Source organism: Epinephelus fuscoguttatus, linkage group LG5, assembly GCF_011397635.1.
Source record: "Epinephelus fuscoguttatus linkage group LG5, E.fuscoguttatus.final_Chr_v1".
NCBI classification, from domain to species: domain Eukaryota; kingdom Metazoa; phylum Chordata; class Actinopteri; order Perciformes; family Serranidae; genus Epinephelus; species Epinephelus fuscoguttatus.
Genome location: NC_064756.1, coordinates 31,643,132 through 31,664,161, shown reverse-complemented (window position 1 = coordinate 31,664,161; position 21,030 = coordinate 31,643,132). Strand labels below are relative to the sequence as shown.

The following is a 21,030-nucleotide window of genomic DNA, read 5'->3' as shown; positions in this document are numbered from 1 at the left end:
AAAAACAAACAAAAAAAACAAAAACAAAAAAAAAAAAACTTATTAGTTTATGATTTAAATGTACCTCCTGTGAAGGTGGTTCAATGTTTTTATGAATGTTGTCCTCCACAATGTGACAGGCAGTAAATGACCTTTAAAGCATAGCAACAGCCTTCTCGTTCTCACAGTTTCTGTTTTTGATTCCGATTTGCAGCATACGGTTGTTGTGGAAACTGCTCCGTAACTTACTTCCTGGGTCACAATGTAGGAGCCCTCTTGCCTGTGTAGAAAGGCAGTGAGGAATTCCCAGAGCTCTTGTTTCAGATGGGGCTCCTTTATTTGTGGCCCAGGAGAGAATTGTGTCAGAGGAAATACTGTACAGTGTGATTGTAGGGAAAGGTCACTCCTGTCCTGGGAGTCTGCTTCACGCTCTAGTGTCCTCAAACACTGCCACAAATGACATCATTTGTCATCTGCTACTCTACTCTACACATAACCAACACATTGACTGGAGAGATGCATTCTTTAAAGTTAGTGAGGAACATTAAAAATTAATTTGTTAAAAAATATGAATCAATGGTGTACTTTAAAAAAAAAAGTCCAAGGAGCAGAGAGAAAAACAACTCAGATACAGTACCCTCTGGATATTTACTAAGGTCACCATTTCTCTGTGTCTAGAAATTACTGGCATCCCATACAAGCAAACATCCTGGGTTTTTAAGTATAATCCTATTAGCCTCGCCTAGAAATATTAGTTGAAACAGAATCGTTCCAAACACCTTAAGGATTAGCAGGCAGCCAACTCTGGATGCACAACTCTGCAGAAGATCTGCTCTGTCGCGGGTTGCTGATTTCTAACCAGGGGCACAGGGTGTCCTGCCAAGCACCCAAGGTCATGACTTATCCCTGATCATGGCTACATCATTAGGGCTTGGAAACAGACTGTTCAGACTTGGTTGGGTACAAGTTATTCTAGAGTATTTCCTTCTTTTTGGTTAAGCTATAATCATTAACAAGATCATGACTTATATTAACTCTCTTTGCAGAGATTTAGAATAAACTTTCATTTCTTCATTAAACACTATCATGCATGTGAAAAATGTACAATATAATTCCACTGATATTCAGACTGTAAGATGCATTTTTTTTGCTGGGGTTTGTTTAGCAGAATAATTACTGTGATTAAAAAAAATGAAAGGATGAAAAGTAAAATTCTCGTGTATCTCTGTACAAGTGAGAACATAAATCAATTAGTCAACCTTGCGTTTCGGAACCCATCCAAAAGAGGCACACAAGTCATTGCTGAGGGCTTTGCTTGTGTCGATTCTGTAGGTGAGGTCAGACAAAGTATTCCTTGATTGCCCTTGAATGGCATTCCTGTCTGTCAAAAAGGATGCAGCCTCAAGTGTCTTAATTAACAGTCAGCCTCACGGTTTAGAGAGCAAAAGCCTAAACTCTCAATAGCAGGGGAAATAACAACAAAAGGCTGAATTAGCAGCTGCAGGGCTTTCTTCAGCATTCACTCGTAAAGGTCATTGTGGATTTAAAATCAAGAGTGTTTCGCTCATTACCAGTCAATTGCATACAGTATGAACACCCAGACAGCCATGATGCCAAAGTAGCTTTGGTAATTGTGTGACCCACTGAAAAAGATATAGTGTCAGGGGAAACCTGCAAAAATATATCTACAACCATTTACAGATTATATATTAACTCATTACCACACCTTTATAAATAAGGTGAAGGTTGTAAAAGAATAACATGCAACAATCCTTATTGGGTTAATCTTGGAAAACACATTTATTTTCAAGTCATGTCAGACACTCCCTGACTGAACAGATGAGCTCATGGAGACAAAAATTTGTCTCCATCCCAAGAACTGAAAGGCTTGCATTGTTACAAGTGCATGTGCTAAATGTAAGTCAACTCTCCAATGCTGCTGGCGACAGAATAGCAAAGAACGTAGGTAGTGAAATAACAAGGGGATACAAGAGGAAGTGTGAAAATGTGAGAGGAAACAAAGCAACGTAAGGATGCGGGATGAAGGGACTTGACAAAGACAGGGGGACGTGCTTTTTCTTGACCCTTGAATGCACAGTGTTTGCTCTCTTGTCAGATCGAATAATGGTGGACTGTTTGCTGAAAGCAGCAGTGTGAGGCTATAGAATATAAAACCCCATCCCAGTCCCACAGACTCATGTGCTCCATACTAATAGAGCGGGGTGTTTGTTGAGGCTGTTCTCAGGGCCTTCACTGGTTTCATTTATAACAACATGTTTCAGCTGTATTTCACAGTTGTTACTTGCAAATCCTCACATGTAGAAAGGCTTTTGCCTGAGAGGAAAACGCTCCCTGAAAAGCTGAAATGGTAATTTCAGAAGTAAGAAGTGTTAAATGACTCTTGGTTCTTTGTTTATGACTGGTGAAAAGAACTGCGCAAACCTGCATGTTAAAGATAAGCATGCTAGTCTGCATTCATGAAAAGAGGGGAGAAAATGTCTAAGGATTTAGTGTTGTTATTGTCTCCTTCTCGTAATATTGGACTGCAGATTAGTCTGTGCAGTGAAACAAACCCAGGGTTCAAAAACATTTACAGGTATGTTAAAAGAAGATTACTTCTAAGGATGCTTTCAACTTCTTATTTAGACCCTCAAACTGCATGTATTTCTTCCTGGGGTTTGAATCATTGTAACAAAAACAAAAAAAAACGACAACTTCTGGATGTCTACTGAGAATGAATTTTTTGTGCAAAGTCAGGGACACTCTGGTAGTTGCAAGGATGAATTCTGTGACTTTGTGGGTATAGTAGTGGCCATGCAAATAACATTCCAAAGCGTATTTGTGTACAGGGATTGTATAATTCTGTATAATTATATATATATAATTATAATTTGGGCAAACTATTGTCACTGTGTTAGTTTCTGAATGTAAGCAACACTCGTGCAATGGTTGAATAGAAAATGCATTTTCATAATATACTGTAATTATCACAATTATTTTACAGTTTTCCATGTTATATTTTTAGCAGGCAATTTAATGCAATGGCTCAATGCTGTAAGAGTATAACATAGATTATACTAATCAGTAGCTTACCATGTATTGAACTATTCAAGCCTGTACTGAATGCAGAGTTTTAAGCCACATAACATGAGCTGACATTTCAATCTTTATAGTCATTATTTTTATTGTTTGATGGGAGATTTGTTTTGCAGCAGATAACTAAAATAGTCACACATAATTTAAAAACTCATAATTTCAAACTTGACAAATGACATCTACACAGAATGGTTATTACACCATCAACTGACCATTCTATTAGCAGTTGTGATAAGCAATGATGTTGTATCAGCAGTCATTATTCTGAAATAGCAACAAAGTGTTTCTAAATCTAAAGACACCTGACAATAAATGGCAAAAACTCTGCAAACATGCCACATAAAGTTAGCATCAAATACGTCAAAAACTCTCAACAAAAAGTAAAGTTCACAAGCTTCAAAAAGCTGCTCTCTATGTCAGGCTGCTATTCAGAGACCATAGGTGTTCAAAGCTAACTCAGAGATGCACGACCTGGTGTATGGAGCTCAACACCTGGACCCCCGAGGAATAGAATAAAGTAATAACATGAGATGACTTCTATTTCACAGACACAGAAAACTATTAGATCTGAAGGACAAAAGCTAAAAGTCAAAGGGGATAAACATGAGAGGAATGCAGAAATTGCATTGTTGCCAACACCTCTATCTGTGACATTTTAAGTCACGCACACAGAATGCCCTTTAAAAATTATTAACTCTCTTTAGAAGGTAAATTAAGTGTCAATTAAATCTGTTAGCTGACTATCCCAAAGGTTTCACAAGGGTCCAATAGCACTAAATGTCCCCTGCCTTTAATGAAGCACAGTGTGCTGAAAATAAGGGTTTTTGCCTATGACTCACTGACCAGTGATAACCTTTAAAGTATTACAGAACAATTTAGAGGTAATTGTAATAGCTTCTGCCAATTACTTCGGGATTTAAGGAGCTAAATGTAACTGCTGTATCAGATTGCCAAGTGGTCTAGACCTGTACCCTGTGGCCTATCTTTGTTTCCCTCTTCCCATTTACTTATTAATATGTAACTCCTCACTCAAAGCCCAGGTCCTGGAAAACCAAGATAAGCCCAGGCATGGTCTAGTTAATTTCAGGCAGCAAGACATTCCTCACTATTCTTCATGGGGGGAGGGATGATCTGGCGCTCTGGACATTTCCCCAGTTGTTCCACACATGTTTTAATGTCTTTTTTATGCTCCTCAAAGCCACATGGAGCAAGAATTTAAAAGAAGATGAGCCTATATTTGCGGTAGACTAATCAAGTCTATGGCAAATATCATAATAATTTCTATTCATATGTAGATGAGGCTGCATACCTGCAGGGCTCACCTACTACTTTTGAGCCCTCACAACTTGTCAACACAGGCGGTGTTTAGAGAGTGAACTGCACATCAGCACATTCATGCCATCGCTACAGGCGACAGGAAGCAGCTTGACGCCTTGCCCCCACCAATAATGGGACCAACAGAGCACTTCTATCTTTCATCTCTTCTGACTGCTCTTCCCTCCCAATTCTCTTCTAGATGGCTTCTCATATCCTGCCTATCAGGCTTCCCTTATGGAGGAAAGCAGGTGGTGGTGGAGGTGGTGGTGAGAGGGAGCTTGATCCACACACAGAATCCCCAAAGGACTTCATCAGCACCTTTTATGAGATGAGAGCCCTGTTACTCTCAAGACACTCCAACCATGTTCATAGGGAGAATATGAAATGCAAACCTTCTCAAGAGAGTTTACTTCAAACTGTGTAACATTTTCAATTCCCCAGTACTGTATATATTTTCTTGGCATACTGAAATGCTGATGATACCAAAATGAAAGGAGCTGATTTTTGCCTGGCCTACATCATAGCAGCCTAATCAAAAGAGACAACAGCTTGAAATCAAAGACAAAGCAGTTATCAATTAAACTGCAGTTGATGCCCAGCATCTTGATGCAACATTTTAGCAGTGCCAGCTTCATCTCTGATTATGGGATCAGGCAGCTGGCCCCGAGATGGATAGATGGTGGGTGATTTGTGCGTGCGACTGTGTATGTGTGAATGTTTCTGCATAAAAAATGTCTACAAAGGAGATGTACCCTGCATTGGGCTCCAAGCCTGAAACCCTGGCTAAGCTGGAGAGAGTTGTGACACTACAGCCTTAGCCCAGCTGTCACAGGCTTATCATGCAGCAGGGCTGAGAGGAGCAGCTCCGGCCCACTGCTGGGATTCAGGGGCCAAAAACACATTATCCAGAGTGATTTTGCAAAATTGAACAAAAGCTCTGCCACTGTGAAAAGAGAGATGTCACAGCAACGACTGGGGCTTAGGGTTCCTGCTGTTTTTTGGGAATATCAGATTTGTCAAAACACAGTCTCATTAAAGTGTTTGATATGTTACGGCCAAAAATCAAACAAGACACAAATGGAGTGCTCCCATAAGAGACTGAGATTTTAATTTTGCTTTCATTGTAGATGAAAAGACACTAAAATGGTTTCAATCCATTTTCCACATTTATTGTCTTCTCCTATTGCCAGTGCTAGAGAGCTATATGTCTTTTTCTAGACTGATGGGATGACACACTTTTTCCACATAAGAGGGATTTTCTACAAATGTATTGCTTGAACAACCCCAGTTCTGCTAGACTGATATCCTAAGGCAGGTATGACGACACATATCATCATCCAGGGAACAAGCCTGGGCCTGGGGTTTCTATACTTTTGGGAATTTGCCTTTGCTTTGTTAACCTTGGCTCCACACACTTACTTTGGCAGCGTATTAAGACAGAGGAAGGGAATCATCACATAAGGTTTTCCCCTCTCGTTTTTAAAAGGAAAATGAGGGCACATCAGTGTGAAAGGGTCCTTGCCACATTTAACCCAAATCCTATGTGATATGCAATCACTACAGTAATGATAAATTTATGAGATGCTGTCACTCTTCTAAATCATAATTGATCATTAATACATTAAGAGCTCTCTTTTCCTGTCCCTGTAGACACATCTCAAACAGTAGACAATGCTTTTTTTTGACTAAACACAGATTTTTTTTGGCAGTATTTGGCAGCATTTGGAGAAAACTAACTACAATGGAGAAAAAGAAGCATAAAACAAACTGCTTATAGCAATCCAAAAAACGTAAGCCAAGGAAATTCAAGTAAAAAGAAAAATCTTCATTGGCTTATTCATGATATGAAAATGAAACCTCTCATCAACATGTTTTGGCTGACTTCGTTGTACAATGAGCCAATCATTAATACTGGCTTTTTTATGCTTTTTCTAAGAAGAAAAAGACTTTACTCCTCTGCTGTTCACGCACATTGAAGGAAAATAATTTGCAGATACACCTTGCTGTGTTGTGTTGAATAGAGAAGATTGGTGCTGGGTTGTAAGCATTGCAAACACAACTGCAATGCAGACCGGTGAGAAAATTATAACTCAAAGTTAGCGGCTAAGGTCATAAGGGATCAGTGAGACGCGAAAATCACTCTCCATCTAAAACGATTAGCCCAAATCCTCGCTGTAATTCAGTTTTTCATCCCCAAAGTGAAGCAGCTGTTACCCAGGAATAGCTCCTCTAATCAACTTCCAGATGTTTTATCACAAAGCATTTTTCCATAACAATAAAAGGACTACCTAATATTTTATTGGCTGCAGCACAGATGGAATGTGAGGAAAACCTAACGCCCCAAAAATCCCTTTAAAACACAACAACTGGACCAGCTATGTAATTTGCTGAAGCTTAAAGCATACTTTATCCATACGATTTACATTATACTGTAGGTTCCCAAGGACAGAGGAATATTATACACCCTAAGAAAAGTGTAGGGGAGACATTTTCATTAATAACAGGATAGAAACACACAGAGAACTGCAGAGTCATCACCTGTGTGGCGATGGGGATATTATAGCATACACCAAGTCTATATTAACCTCACAACTGCATGTGAGTGCATGTTTCCCCTTACTTTTGTTGTGCTCTAGCACGCTATGGAGAGAAAGATAATCCCCCCTAACCTGGGATTAGACAGGAGGGGAGACGAGGGAAACGGATTCAAATATGCACTCAGTGTCACAAGCGATTACACATAGATAACATGGAAGATGTAGAAGATCTACACGGCAGATGTTACTGCATTCCGAAATGGTTCCGGAGGATTTATTAGGTCAAGGTACTCACGATGACCTGAGCTTATCTTGTTACACGAAGCAGAAATAACAAACAAAACACGCTTGTTGAGGAGGGCGGTGCTGACTTGCACTGGAAACTTGAAAGGAGGAAAATTTCTCTCTGTTTCAGAGGCTGCTATGTCAGAAGAAAATGCTCCAGTCAGGAATTTTACTCATTCATCTATAAATCTGAATAATTGATTTTCATACTCTATGCACATACTAAACAAATCTCACAAGCCAAATGGGAAACACAAGGAAACTTTGGACATAGCTGTGGAGTTTGACCTTCAGAAGTAGCATATTTTTATGAACTGAACAATCAATGATCTTTTGCTGCCTCTTTGAAGCTCAGTTAAAAAATGAGTTGGTAGTGAGTGCTTGGAATGAAAAACAAAGGCTACAGCAGTTTGTCTGTCAGTAGGAACATCCCTGATGCTGACTGACTGGCTGCAGGCAGACAGGGATTCAGCTCCACAAACAATTGCCTGGGAATGCCAGGGCTTGTGTGTGCACAGGTAAGCTCACCTGAATACACCCGAATCCTCAGGACACAAGGGGTGGGCTGGAGTCCACCAAAACATAGCAATTAACTGACTTAGAATGACAGAATCAGTCCCCTCCCCAGCGCACATAGATATACAAACATCCAGATACGAGTTGTGTCCTAAACAAGACAATTTCTGAGCATTTTAAGAGGTTTCAGTCCCACTCGTCTGTTCATGACTTCGCTGTCCAGGTGTGATATCTTGTTAAAACAGGAAACAGACACCCACAAATTAATATGTGGAATATCAGTCCTCTGTGATCATTCATTCGAAGCTTTGACAAGCTTGACAAATAGTAAGACACACAAGCAGCTCTGAGAAAACAAGCCCTGTTATCTCCTTTTTGGAAAAAAAAGGAGCACTTTAAATAAAGCTGTAAGGCAGGGTGCAAGATCTCTAAAATAAGGAAGGAACTAGAGACAGAGGAAAAAATAATACATAAAGTCCACAAATTACCAATGATTATACAGTATTACAAAGAATTTTCAATATAATTGTTGTCAGTTTTGTCATTATGTTTGTTCTACCAAAACAGGGCTAGAAATAGTGTTTTAGTCAGATAGTAAAAATCCTTTTATTGTGACACGTACTAATTAAAAATGATAAGCATTTTGGGATGTGGCCTAATTGCCATGTTATTATTTGTGGCAAAAAGCCCATCTGTTGTCTATATGTGGCCAAATTAATTGAGTGAAGCAGCAACTTCTCTTCATCTAAATTGCATAACAATAATTTATCCAGCTAAGCAAACATCCTACTGAGTGTTTGCCATCCCGTTCTTATAAATTCATGAATATTTCACCACTTAAAGCAAAGGTCATTATTGCAGCCAATATTCACACAGAAGTGTGCCAAACAATTGACAAGAGTAGTTCAGATTAAACATAGATTTAAATTAAGACTCTGAACAGCCCAAGTTGAAATGACACATCAAGCAGCAGATGCACTGCTGCCAAGAAGAGCTCAGCCCCTGGCAGCTCAATTTAAAAAAGCCAAGACTGTGCCCTGCTCCAAGACAATCCATCTCTCAGTGAAACCATGATCTCAGCTTCAACGGCTAAAACAACCTTGTGGTCAAACTGCTATGAGTATTTGGATTGAGGGTAATGAATGGCTTGGCACTTTCCATTCATTTTCCTGTTGCAAAACAACATGCCAAGAGAAAAAATGTGTGCCCTGCCATACAATGAATTCAGGTTTTAAGTCACTCTAATTTTGCATTGACAATGTAGTCAGTACAAATCCTTTAACAATTGTATGTGTGGGGCACTGATCTTAGTGCAGACAACCCATCTTTAAGCAAAGGGCAAAGAGATAAGAGATAGGTTAGTGGCTTTAACTAGAACTGAGATGATTAGACAATGAATCAATTGTCAGATAAACTGAAAATTAATCTACAGTAAGAGTGACAACTGATAAATTGTTAAAATAATTTATCAGGCTAGATCTTGTTAGGTGTGCTGTCATCAGCTTCCAAAAACATAATGATTTGCTGCTTTTCACTGTTTTACATTACTGAAAATTTTAAGAATATCATTATATTTATTTGGATGAAACAAGCAATTTGAAGGCCTCTCCTTCACGCAATGGAAATTGTCCTGAGGTGGATCTTCCTCCAAGAAGAAGCCAAAAGTGGCAGTAGGGGTACCACCTCTAGTCAATCTAGTTTATCAGTGAGTGATCATCACAGTCAGAACATGCAAGAGCATTTATGGGTATGGTGGAGTGGTGGGTATGTGGAGCGCATTAGAGTAAGAGAAAATGGGGGAAGTTTGCCTAGGGTGTAAAATGTGCTAGGTCCGGCACTGAAAATGTAAAAGGGTTTTAATTACTACTTTCTGCCATGTTATAGATTAAATGATTAATCAGCTGTTTTAAGGGGATAATCAACCATTATTAGCTACAACCCTGGTTTCAATCCTGCCTCACAGTATTGTATTAGTATTGTATGTATGTACTGTAAACACGCCACAACCCTAAAACTCATTCATATGCTGAAACATTTCATTGCCAATATTAATTGGCAGTCATACACATACTTAAAGCTGTGCACACATTCATGGTTCATCACAGCTGTTAGCCAAAAACTCCTGGAATCCCACTGAGCAGCTGCAACATGAAAAGTAACTTTTCACCCTAAAAAAAATGCCAAGTGCAGTTGGTAAATTTCCCAATGAACTTGAAGTGAGGAGGAGAATGTTTTCCACCGCTGAACATGACATAGTGCAGCTGTGTGCCAGTGAACACCATTCAGCTCCTCCCCAACACGACTGTTCAAAGAGCTGGAGGCTCTGTCTGGGGATTTAGGGCAGCCACCAGCACAGCTTAAATCTTATTAAAAAAATGTTCACTGACTGCCTTACAAGCTGCAGTGCAGTATGTGTTGAATCCTTATGGATGGGTCATCCAACAAGACTCGAGCAATTTGTCAGGCCATTTAGGTGCAAACATAAAGCACAAGTCCCATGCCACTGAATGACAACTTAGAGCTATGTGATGTGACTGTTGCAATTTCATATTTTGTATTATTTGAGCACACAACTATGAATGAGGGCAGAATACAACATATGCTGTTTTAAATCCTCTTATCAAGTCTAAAAGTGATGTAAAAATTGAAGGGAGTGCTGGAAAAAGTGAATCTAATTGCCATTTCTGAAAGATAAACTACCAGTGCGGGATACATGTCATCAAGCATTAACCAAGCTAAAAAGTGAAAGAATGCGACAGAGGAAGGAAAGTCCAGAGAGATCCTTGAAAAATAACCCAATTGAGACAATAGTAAAGGCACCAACTGAACCTCACTCAACAACAAGAGAGCTCTGCATGGGCTTGGCATTTGCCAGCAGCTCAGGTAAAGCACTTGCATTCAGTATCACCCTCTGATAAGGAGTTGTCCCCTTCATTTTAGTCATCACTCATTAGCACCCCATCCACCTGTTGGCATTGATGTTAACCTGTCTATTATTCAACTGAAGCCACAGATTAGTCCCGAGTCGAGAGATGAGAAAATGTGTATGGGGGCCCACTGAGGTGCTTGTGGGAAAAGAGGGCCCCTATTAGAAAGGTCCTTTGTGCTCACTCATCACGGCTGAAGGGTAGCAGAAAGGACACACTGTCAGGCACGCTGCTTCTGCTAATCGGCAACACCGGCATGATTGCCTCAAACCATTCACTGAGCCTGTGCCTGATTATATATCTACAGTGGAAGGAAGGTCTTTACTAATTGTTCTACTAATTACTTACTTGCTAAATTAATCATTACTCTCTAAATAAGGAAGCTGTTCTACGCAAAACAATAATGGGCTATCATGGGTGGGGTGCTATAGGACTGTACCTATGTTATACTGCACAATAAGACTAACATGAATGTTCAGATAAAGGCTAATAAGCGTGGAAGCTCTGACATTCAGATTTTTTGTTTAAGAACTATTGGTTAAATAGAAATTAATGGAGCATGACATAAACAAAAGTTAGCAATAAAGAGTATATTATTCTTTCCGTGTTGTTCACTGCATGCCTATCCTATCATTAACTCATGCTGAAATAAGGAGCAGTGTAAAGTTATTGTTCTGGAAATTCCTCCCATCTGTGCACACAGCTTTTGCTTAGTAATTCTGCTAAATTAGGCACATTATGAAGCACACACATGCTTTTCCTTTCCCTTTGAAAATAAGTAAGAGTTTCTTAAAGTTCAAAATTCAGCATCTTAATGGTGTGCTTACCACAGAGTATAATTTCACAAGGACATGTTCAGGTCAATTAACTTACCACTGTCCTCAATGGAGAAATAGAAGATGTCATTTGTAGCATTGTCGCCATCCCTCAAAACATAGCATATGTTCATGTCGTCAATGTCAGCTGAAAAAGAAACACATTTGCATAAATATCCATGATAGACTTATCATAAAAGTTTACATTAGTTATGAGACTGAAATGACAAATGGGAAATATGCCCAGTTTGTTCCTAACAGACTTTTTGTCAATAACTTCACTCGAGCCCTGCTTTAAGACTGGACGCTGAGACGGTGCGAAGATATGTGCCTGCTGTCTGGGGTATCTGAAAGGAGAAACTGCCTGGTAACAAGGACTGTATATCTAGACTCCTGAATGACAAATAACATAAAGAAAAGCTTGATTATTGGGGCTCCATCACAGTGGTCTGTTTGCCCTCCTGATAGTGTGGTGCTAGACAAGGTTCTTTATAGCCCTGGATCTGGAAGATTGTGGCGTTTACAGCCCTTGCTGTCTTCAATATTTGATGTCAAAACATTTCCCTTCAAAGGGACCGATGCATAAAAATGCATAGCCACGATTTTCAAATGCCCAGGAGATAGTGTCTTTATTTACTGTCTGTTTATTCTTGTGAGAACTCTTGAAATATTGAACAGGCCTCTTGGGGAAAGCATCTCACAGTGACTCAGTAAATAAAAGTAGGGAATACATGGATATTGACTGTACACTGATGCTGCTACCCTGATATTTCGCATTTACTAAGATTTACCAAGACACCCCTCTGGTCTGCTTGAAATATAACATATGTACTTATGTTTGCATAGCCAGTGGTCTGCTGTGAGCCATGCATTCCACCTATCTATCATCATGTCTGTAACCCCCTTTCCCTCTGTTAGAAAATATGACTCTGGTAATATACAAATCACCATCATTTCTCTCCCAAAGTGAAATACATTAGGCACTGTTTGAAAAATGCACTCTCCTAGTGAGATCTGGTCAGCCTGAGGCACTGGCATACTTCATTTCTGTAAATAGGCAGTCTCCTGAGTGAAAACAAAAATCTTATGTTTGAACTCAGCATTTTTCAGGCATCACAAGGGAGTACATTTAGCAGAGTGAGTAAATGTAAAGCAAGTTTGAGAGTGGGCTCAAGGGAATTAAAAAACTGTCTCCAATATGAGCCCTTGCAGTGTGTTACAAATCTAACAGCATGTCACAGTAATGCAAAGTTGTTTGAAATGTAGCTCTCTTACCTTGTGTGAAGGTGTTGATAGTGGCATTTCCTTTGCCTAGGTTGATCAGGTAGCCGTGTTCTGGGGCAACAGTCATCCTAAAGTTCACAGAATTCTGAACACTGTCTCTGTCCTCTGCTTTAAGGGTCTTACTGGTGATCACAAACCCCAGGTGGCCAGTCTCCAGAACCCGCAACGTTGGGGCACCCTTGTTCACCACAATCTGTGGTACCCCGTTATCCACTGAAAGGATGGTAATCTTCATCATTTGGGGCTTTCGCGTCTCAAATACCGTGTCGGGGAAAATGTAAAAGTCTGTGTGAGTGCCGTCAGTGACAGTAAAGGAGAAGCTGTCCTCTGTACTCTCTGTGCCATCATGCTTGTAGCTGATCATGTTTTCATTCAGGTCCTGCTTTGTGAAAGAGGTGACAGGCCGGGTGTTGTTAAAGAGCAGGCGACCATGAACTGGGATTTGAGTGACTGTGAACTTCAAGAGGCGGTCAACGGTGTCTCTGTCCTCCACTGTTAGCTCAAAGGGCGTGATGAGTTTGTTCTCTCCCTCGGTCACCACCAGGCCATGAATTGTCACCACAGGCTTTTTATTGTCCACATCAGTGATGGAGATGCGGAAAGTGCGGAACACAGGGTTGTAGCCATCAGTCACTTCAAATTCAAAGCTATCCATTTTCACTTCATCATCAGAAGTGTGGATGTAGTAGACTTTGTTGCCAGCCAGCTGGAGCTGTGTGAAGGATGAGATGGGCATCCCAGGTGTGTCAGTGCACTCCAGGTGTCCTCTCATGGGAGCTCTTGTGATCGTGAAAACCAAGTGTTCATCTGGGCTGTTGAGGTCACTGGTGCTGAGCAGGTCTGTTGTCAAGGTAACTCTGCCCCCCTCTTTAAGGGAGACACCTTTACTGATCACATCTGGGAAAACCATGTCAATGCCACCCACTGTGACATAGAAGTATCTGTCAATCAAAGGGTTGATACCATCGGTCACATCAAATTTGATGAGGTCTCGAATCCCCTCTTGCCCATTATGAATGTACACAATTAAACCTTGATCAACTTCATTCTGTGTAAAGTTCATTCCAACTGTGATATTTTGCAATGTCCCAGAAGGCGTTGCCCTCTGTAAATACCCCTGACCGGGCCCAAAGCGAATAATATAAGTCAGCATGCTATCCTCAGAGTCCAAATCAGTAGCTTTTAAAACATTGCTGTTTATGACTTTCACGTCACCTATTTCAATTTCAAGGCCATCATTGATTGCCATCCTCGGGGTCTCGTCGTCCACAGGGATAATCATAACAATTACTGTTTTCTCTACACTGAACTTTCCGTCTGTGAGAACAATATCAAAGCTGTCCTCTGTGGTTTCTGAGTCATCATGCTCATACACAATGCTGGAGGCCTCCCTGATCTGATCCAAGGTGAAGTTAGAGACAGGGATAGTGCCAGTAGTGAGCTGATTGAGAATAAATCCGTGCTTGGGGGGTTTGGTAATAATAAATGTGAGCTGATCAGAGGGGAGATCTGCATCAGCACCATTAAGAATGGGAGTGTCAATGACTATGTTCATGCCCTCCATAACTACAAACTCTCGCATGTAAATCTCCGGCTTTTCATCATTAGAGGGGATTATGGAGATAGGGAAAAAGTGCCTTTCAGAGAAATTGATGCCATCAGAGCATCTGAACGTAAACCTGTCCTCCACTGGCTCGACTCCTTTGTGAATGCTTTGAACATAGTAAATGTGATTCCGTCTGATGTCCTTGATGGTGAAAGCACTGATAGCTGTCCCGGACCTGGATTTCTCTGAGCCTGGGGCAGGGGAGATATTTTCCACATACCCTGAGGTCGGCTGTACAATGATTGTGCAGAGGAGGTCATCATTGGAGGTGTCTGCATCATCAGCGCTTATATGAAGAATTTGAATGACATTCTTCTCTCCCTCAAGAACATTGAACTGTGGCCCCACAAAGACCTCTGGAGCCTGGCTGTCCAGGGGAAGAATAGTTACATGCACTCTGACACCTGTGATCTTATTTCCTCCTACAGTCCACTCATCGGACATATCTGTCAAAGTGAGATTGAAAAAGTCCTCTTTTGTGGTCAAGCCTATCTCCCCACTGGTATGAGCATAGACCACAAAGCCGTTAATGATATCAGCTTGGGTGAATGTGCCAGATGGGACGCCTTTCACCAGGATTTCACCTAATGATGGTGGGTCCTCCACAATAAAGGTCAAACGGAGGTCATCTGTGTCCTCATCTCTCCCCTGAATGACATTACTTGTGATTTCTGTTGCTCCATTTTCCAGTACATCTATGTAAGAGCCAATGGTGCCAGCTGGGAGACTGATAGTTGGAGTCTCATCATCAATTGGCTTCACACTAATCTTTATTGTAATTGGGACAATGTGGACGCCATCACTGACATCTATTTGCATCGAATCTACAGTTGATTCATCTCCATTATGGATATATGAAATTCTGTCATTTCTGATATCCTCTAGGCTGAAAGTGTCTCCTCTTGTCATGTCAGTGAATGTAAACTGGATCTGGCCATGCAGTGGAGGCTGAGTAATGGTGAAGGATATCTGTTTGCTGTCTGTGTCTGTGTCTACGGTGTCCAGCTCAGCACTTGTGATGATATGTCTGCCGCGTTCAAGCACAGTAAATCCAGAGTTGGTTATTTGAGGTGGCTTGTTGTCCACAGGCTTTAAAAATATAGTGAAAACTCCTTCTACAGTATTTCCAGAAACATCCTCTACAGTGTATTGAAACTGCAAAACGTGGCTGGTAATTCCAAGTTCGAGATCAGGCGGTTTGTAAGCTATTTTATGGTGGTTAATTTGCGCCTGAGTGAAAACTGTGACTTCAGTGTTTGGCTTTTCAGTTAATACCAAAGCTCCTAATACAACAGGGCTGTTCTCATCAGTATCCGTCGGTGGCTTGATGATTGTGTATTTGAGATCCCGATCCTCTGAGTCCAAGTCAGTGTAACGAAGGAATTTCTTTCGGAAGTAAGTAAGCTGATACTCATGCACAGTCATTTGTAGAGTCGTGCCAGGGTACAGTTCAGGTGGGACATCGTCAACGGGGAGAATTTTGATAATGAACGAGCTCTCACCCGACTGATTTGGTGGGTCATTGTCATCATGAACTCTAAACATAAACTGATCCATGACTGTGCTGGTGCTGTGAGGCCCAATGTGCTTGTAAAACAGTTTACCGTCAGTAATATCCTGCTGTAGCCATTCAGTCACTGCTTTCTCATACAACTCATCCTCTGTATTAAACTTCCAGGTTGATGGGTCCTCTGGGGCCTCAGACTGACGCAGCAATACCTGTCCAATCGTGGAAAAGGGAGGCTCAATTGTGAATTTTATTGAAGAATCCTCTGAGTCGATGTCTGCGGCACTGAGCATGAGTGAGGAAATTGGCATCATTTGGTTTTTGAATAAAACTAAACCAGTGTTGGCATTGATTATGGGAGGCTCATCATCGGTTGGCACAACAGTGATGGGAAACAGAAACTCCACCTCATTTGTGCCATCTGTCATTCTGAAAATAATATTATCACTGTATGTATCACTGCCATCATGTTGATAAATGACTGCTCCAGCATCAAGGTCAGCTGGGGTGAAAAACTTCCTCCTCAAGCCCAGAACAGTTAATTCTCCATGTTTCAGCCCATCAATGACAGTGATTTTGACTTTATCTAAATTGTCCTCATCGCTAATTTCCAGATTCTGTGAACTGGAGAGAGGCCTGGACTGACCCTCGTACAGTAACTGGCCAGTATTCCTCGTCACCACAGGGGCCAATGTGTTCATAGGCTTAACAACAATCATGAAAGCAAAAGGGTCTGACACAGCCCCCTCTGTGTCCACAACCTCAAACTCAATCTGGAAAATCCGCTCAGTGTCTGAATCCACAGCAGGGGGTTTATAGGCGATTTTCAAGTCTTTGAGGTCTCCTTGGTAAAATGAGGTTATTGGTAAATTCCTATCATCTGTGCTCACTATGTAGCCCTCCTCAAAGGACAGGGAGGATGTGATGTTGAAAATTAATTTGTCCGGATCAGACTCAACATCCTCTGCAGCCAGCATGTCCATGGTTATTGCTGTCATTACAAACTGGTCTACCTCCATCATCATCATGGCAACAAAACTGGGTTTAGGAGCTGTGTTCTCCTCTCCATCTTTAATCCTCACCAAAATTTGGAAAAACTCCTGCTTGAGCAAATTGCCTTCCTTATCATGCAACTCCACAAGCATTGGAATGTAATCTCTGTTTGGTGACTTCAAAGCAAAAGTATGCAGATAACGGATGTTCATTTTAACAAATTCATCACAGTCCACCATTGTTCCCAGGCTGTCCTCATCCACAAGTTTTCCATACCTGGGCAGCACGCTGCCACTGGAGAGAGAGGCTATCTTGCATTGTTGTGCACTTTTATCATAGGTGAATTCTAAAATTCTTCTATCAATGGGGTTACTTATGCCGAGCAGTGTCTCGACAGTGAGTGGCATATTTTTGGTTAACACTTCCAGCTGTGTGAAAATGACTTCCACCTCCATCATAAATGGTATTATAATGGTATCCGTTTGGGTGTCATACCTGAGTTGTAATCTCACTCTATCCCTCGGAGGACTTCTGGAGCCAAAGTGAGAATACTTCACGTCGTTGGGGCCAAATTCACACGGAAACTTTTTCGGAGACAAGTGTCCAGGCCTCTGAGACAAAGGATCATTGTCCAGGACCGTTATGCTGCATCTATCACCGGGCTGAACTTGGATAACCAAATCGTTGATGGGATCAATGAAAACTGATCTCCCGAAAGGCACGCGGATCCCATTATTGGCAACCAATATCGTGTCCTCTGACAGCTCGGACCTCAAGGCGTATGATAATCCATAGCTGTCAAAACCCTGCGCAACTGCATCACCTGTCAGAATCACCGCAAGCAGAACAAAAGCAGCGCCAGTCCCGTGCAGATGCGGGGGAATAATCCAAGCCATTTGTAGTGTGGAACCGCAAACGAGACACGTTGAACTTTGCGCATACAGCCTTATAAACTAAGTACGGCGGTTAAAGTTGCAAGGAGATAAAATCAGAGTTGGATAATATCACGCACCTATGGGCACTAAGGTGCACCATTCTCTCACAGCAGCTGTACACTGATAACATAAACTTCATACTCCTGCTTTGCTGGAGTAAGGACAGTTACGCCCTCCTTTCAGCCGATTGGTTAATATCTCCGCTGGAATGCGTTTGTCAGCTTTTAAATGGACGTGGCTGGTGTCATTCTGGGCACACAAAACGATGCCGCGTGGGCTGGACCTCATCAGGTTGGATAAGGTGAGAAAAATACATGAATAATGCGATGTTTGGGTATAGGTGAAGATCTATAGCCTGTAGTATGACCAGGAATATATAATGTTCGAATTACTTCATTTTACACTGTAAGATGTTATGTTTTAATTATCTACATTTGTTCTCTAATCAAAGCTACGCAATCACCCCAGACTGGCAATAAAGGAAAGCAATCAGAAGTAACAACTGTAGAAGAGTCTTCACTGATAATCTAACTGGAGAAAAGCTCTGTCTCCCTCTCGTGGTTTGGGCTGCTGATGAGGGACGATGCTCCGGCAGATATTGCACACTATCCTCGATATTATGCACATATGCCACTTTCATATTACTGCTGAAAACCAGCCCGTCATAAAATTTCATGACCAGTGTAAGACTATAGTTCTGTGTACAGGGGGCACATGATGTAGGAAAGTCATTATACCAGCTTTTGACTGTGGTATGTTTTTATTCACATCAGAGTTGATGGAAAGGAAGCATTGCAGGAATCTGACTGCTTCAAGTAATGCAATGCAGCCAATCCATGTGGCCACAACACGGCTACTCATCTTGACATATTTCACCCTGCAAAAAAGCCCACAATCCACTCTTAAATCATGAGTCAAAAGTTCTATTTATTAGAGTCGTGCAATGACATAGTCCCATTTTCTGCTATCCTGCTCTCTCATCATACAGGTCCTCCAGGTGTCAGACGCTTCCCCCAGCAGAGCATTCTCCTCTGGCTCCTGACAAGCCCAGTCATGATCCAGCGTCTCTCTGCGCCACTCATCTGGAGAGCCAGTGTTGATTAAGAGGACACCCACACAGACATTGTGCAGCATAGCAAGGCAGGTTAGAATGACTCAATTATATTAAAAGTTGGTTTGATTTTGGCATGTCAAGCACCACTACACATCCAGATAAGAATCACAGATATTTTAGACTTATATGTGTCTGTGGGGTAGTCTGAAAATGTTGAAGAGAGAGGGGGGCATGCAAAATCTTATACTGTCTCATTACCAGGCTCCTATATGACATTTGTACTATTTTCACGTTAACTTAAATGTCAGAAAATTGGGGGAAAATATCTGATATATCTAACTCAACCATGGTATTCATAGCTACAGGTGCAGCTGTTCTGTATGTTTGATTTACCCCACTGCCTTTGTATATATTAGATGTACACTCATACTTATGCTCCCCTGTCAATGTGTAGCATCTCTAGAGCTTTATATTGCCAGGAAGAATTTGACTTCAACTATGCTCAGTCCCCTCTGATCCCCTTTAGATGCTTTTCATTCCCTACACAAAGTAGTGGGTGCAACCACTGTGTCCGCGCCTACCTATTGTTGCGCATTAATGACATACAAACCGTCTCACAGCTGGCATGTGTTGAAAATCGGTACACAGTAGCTGCCATAACAAACTGTGCAGTTGAGTTGCACTGGACACTGTTGACAGGGTCCAATTATAAATATAGCCAAGCAAACTGCAAGGCAAAGCCCCTAGGCCTTGACAGCTCCTAGTTACAAGAGAAAATGAAAAAGAAGATGAATAGAACTTTCTGACAGCAGCGATGGCAGAGAGGGAATTGGATCATACTCAAACCTTCAGGCTTATTTTTGAGGCGAGGGGAAGTTTGATGATGTTCTGTCATATCACATTTATATCAAATTTATTGTAATCGACCAATCCTTCTTAGAAGATAGAACTGTTGGTCTGTAAAGGAAGTGAGGATACCAATCGCACTCCTGATGTGCTGGTGATTTATTGTGAGGCAAAGATACACATGGTGCAGGTGGGGTTTAGGCTGACATATTGCAGTTCAGCTCACTTTTGAATACCACTTATAAATGTTTATCAGAGTAACAATAGATGATTTTAGGTTGCTCATTTTTAAGCTTTTCTCGCTGCTGAACACTGACAACAAAATATTCAAAGCTGTTTGTGCAGGAGTTCATTTAGATTTTCTTTGTGGCAGTTAGCACTATAGAGACTCAATTTGTTTTGCTTTGTGATAACTGGTGACAACTAAATGTGCTTGTACCAGCAGTCCAAAGACACACACTGCCACGGATTGTTGTTGTACGGAAAGACTAACTTTTAATTTCCTCTCAGCTGAATGCACTGCCCTGTCGTCATTACACACACACCGACAGGCCAAACACTGAAAGTGACACCACTGTCATTGTACACTGGTTAACAGAGACATGCATCATGTAAGGTGCCTTGAGCTTAGAGAAGTGACATCAAGTTAACCTGATACACAGATAATGAGGTGCTGCAGGAAGAGCGTCAGTGTGTTCAGTGCTGAAATCTGTAGCCTAACAAACCTGTAATCATTATTTTGTATGTCTGTACACACGCTGTCTTTATTAACATTAACAACCATTATCATTGTTCTGCATTTGTTGTCATATTTCAGTATTTTTACTTTTCTTGAGTGGCTATGGCACTACTGAACTGTGGCTGGGAAAAAAGTCCTAATGTGGTTAACAATAAGTAATAAAATAAATACAAATGACAATATCCAACATAATTTCTAGATAAAATGTGAATTTAGAGAGTATCACTAATACCAATTAATTTCCTCTGGCTGGAAATACTTATGATAATTGTCTCCTTTGGTGTTACCCCTCTGTTTGTGTCAGTGTTGCTAAAGTGACTCCATTCTAACAATGCCTTGGACTTATCAGGACTATTTCTGTTAGTGGTTATTCCTTGGAGACAATGCAACCCCGGCCTCACTGATCTCATTAAAGCTATTTTAGTTCATTACGTCTCTGTCAGGGACAATTCTTTTGATGGTTGAAGCCGGAATGGTGGCAGCAGCTACTCTGAAGTCTTCCCCTTTAAAGGTAAATTGTGTAACCTATAGAAACACAACGAAGAGCCAACCGGCAGCCAAATCCATCTTCCCCGGCTTATATTACTCTTGGGA

At 41.2% G+C, this 21,030-nt stretch overlaps 1 protein-coding gene across 1 annotated transcript in view; it reads right to left on the bottom strand.

The window, feature by feature from the left end:
- frem2b (FRAS1 related extracellular matrix 2b) overlaps nucleotides 1-17,911 on the bottom strand; it is a 56,945-nt gene extending 39,034 nt beyond the window's left edge. Inside the window, exons 1-2 of the mRNA XM_049575991.1 lie at nucleotides 12,748-17,911; nucleotides 11,531-11,620 (exon numbers count right to left, since the gene is read on the bottom strand). Coding sequence (XP_049431948.1) covers nucleotides 11,531-11,620; nucleotides 12,748-17,758 — 5,101 coding nt within the window. The 5' untranslated portion in view covers nucleotides 17,759-17,911. The remainder of the gene's footprint in view (nucleotides 1-11,530; nucleotides 11,621-12,747) is intronic.
- Nucleotides 17,912-21,030: the final 3,119 nt, after the last annotated feature.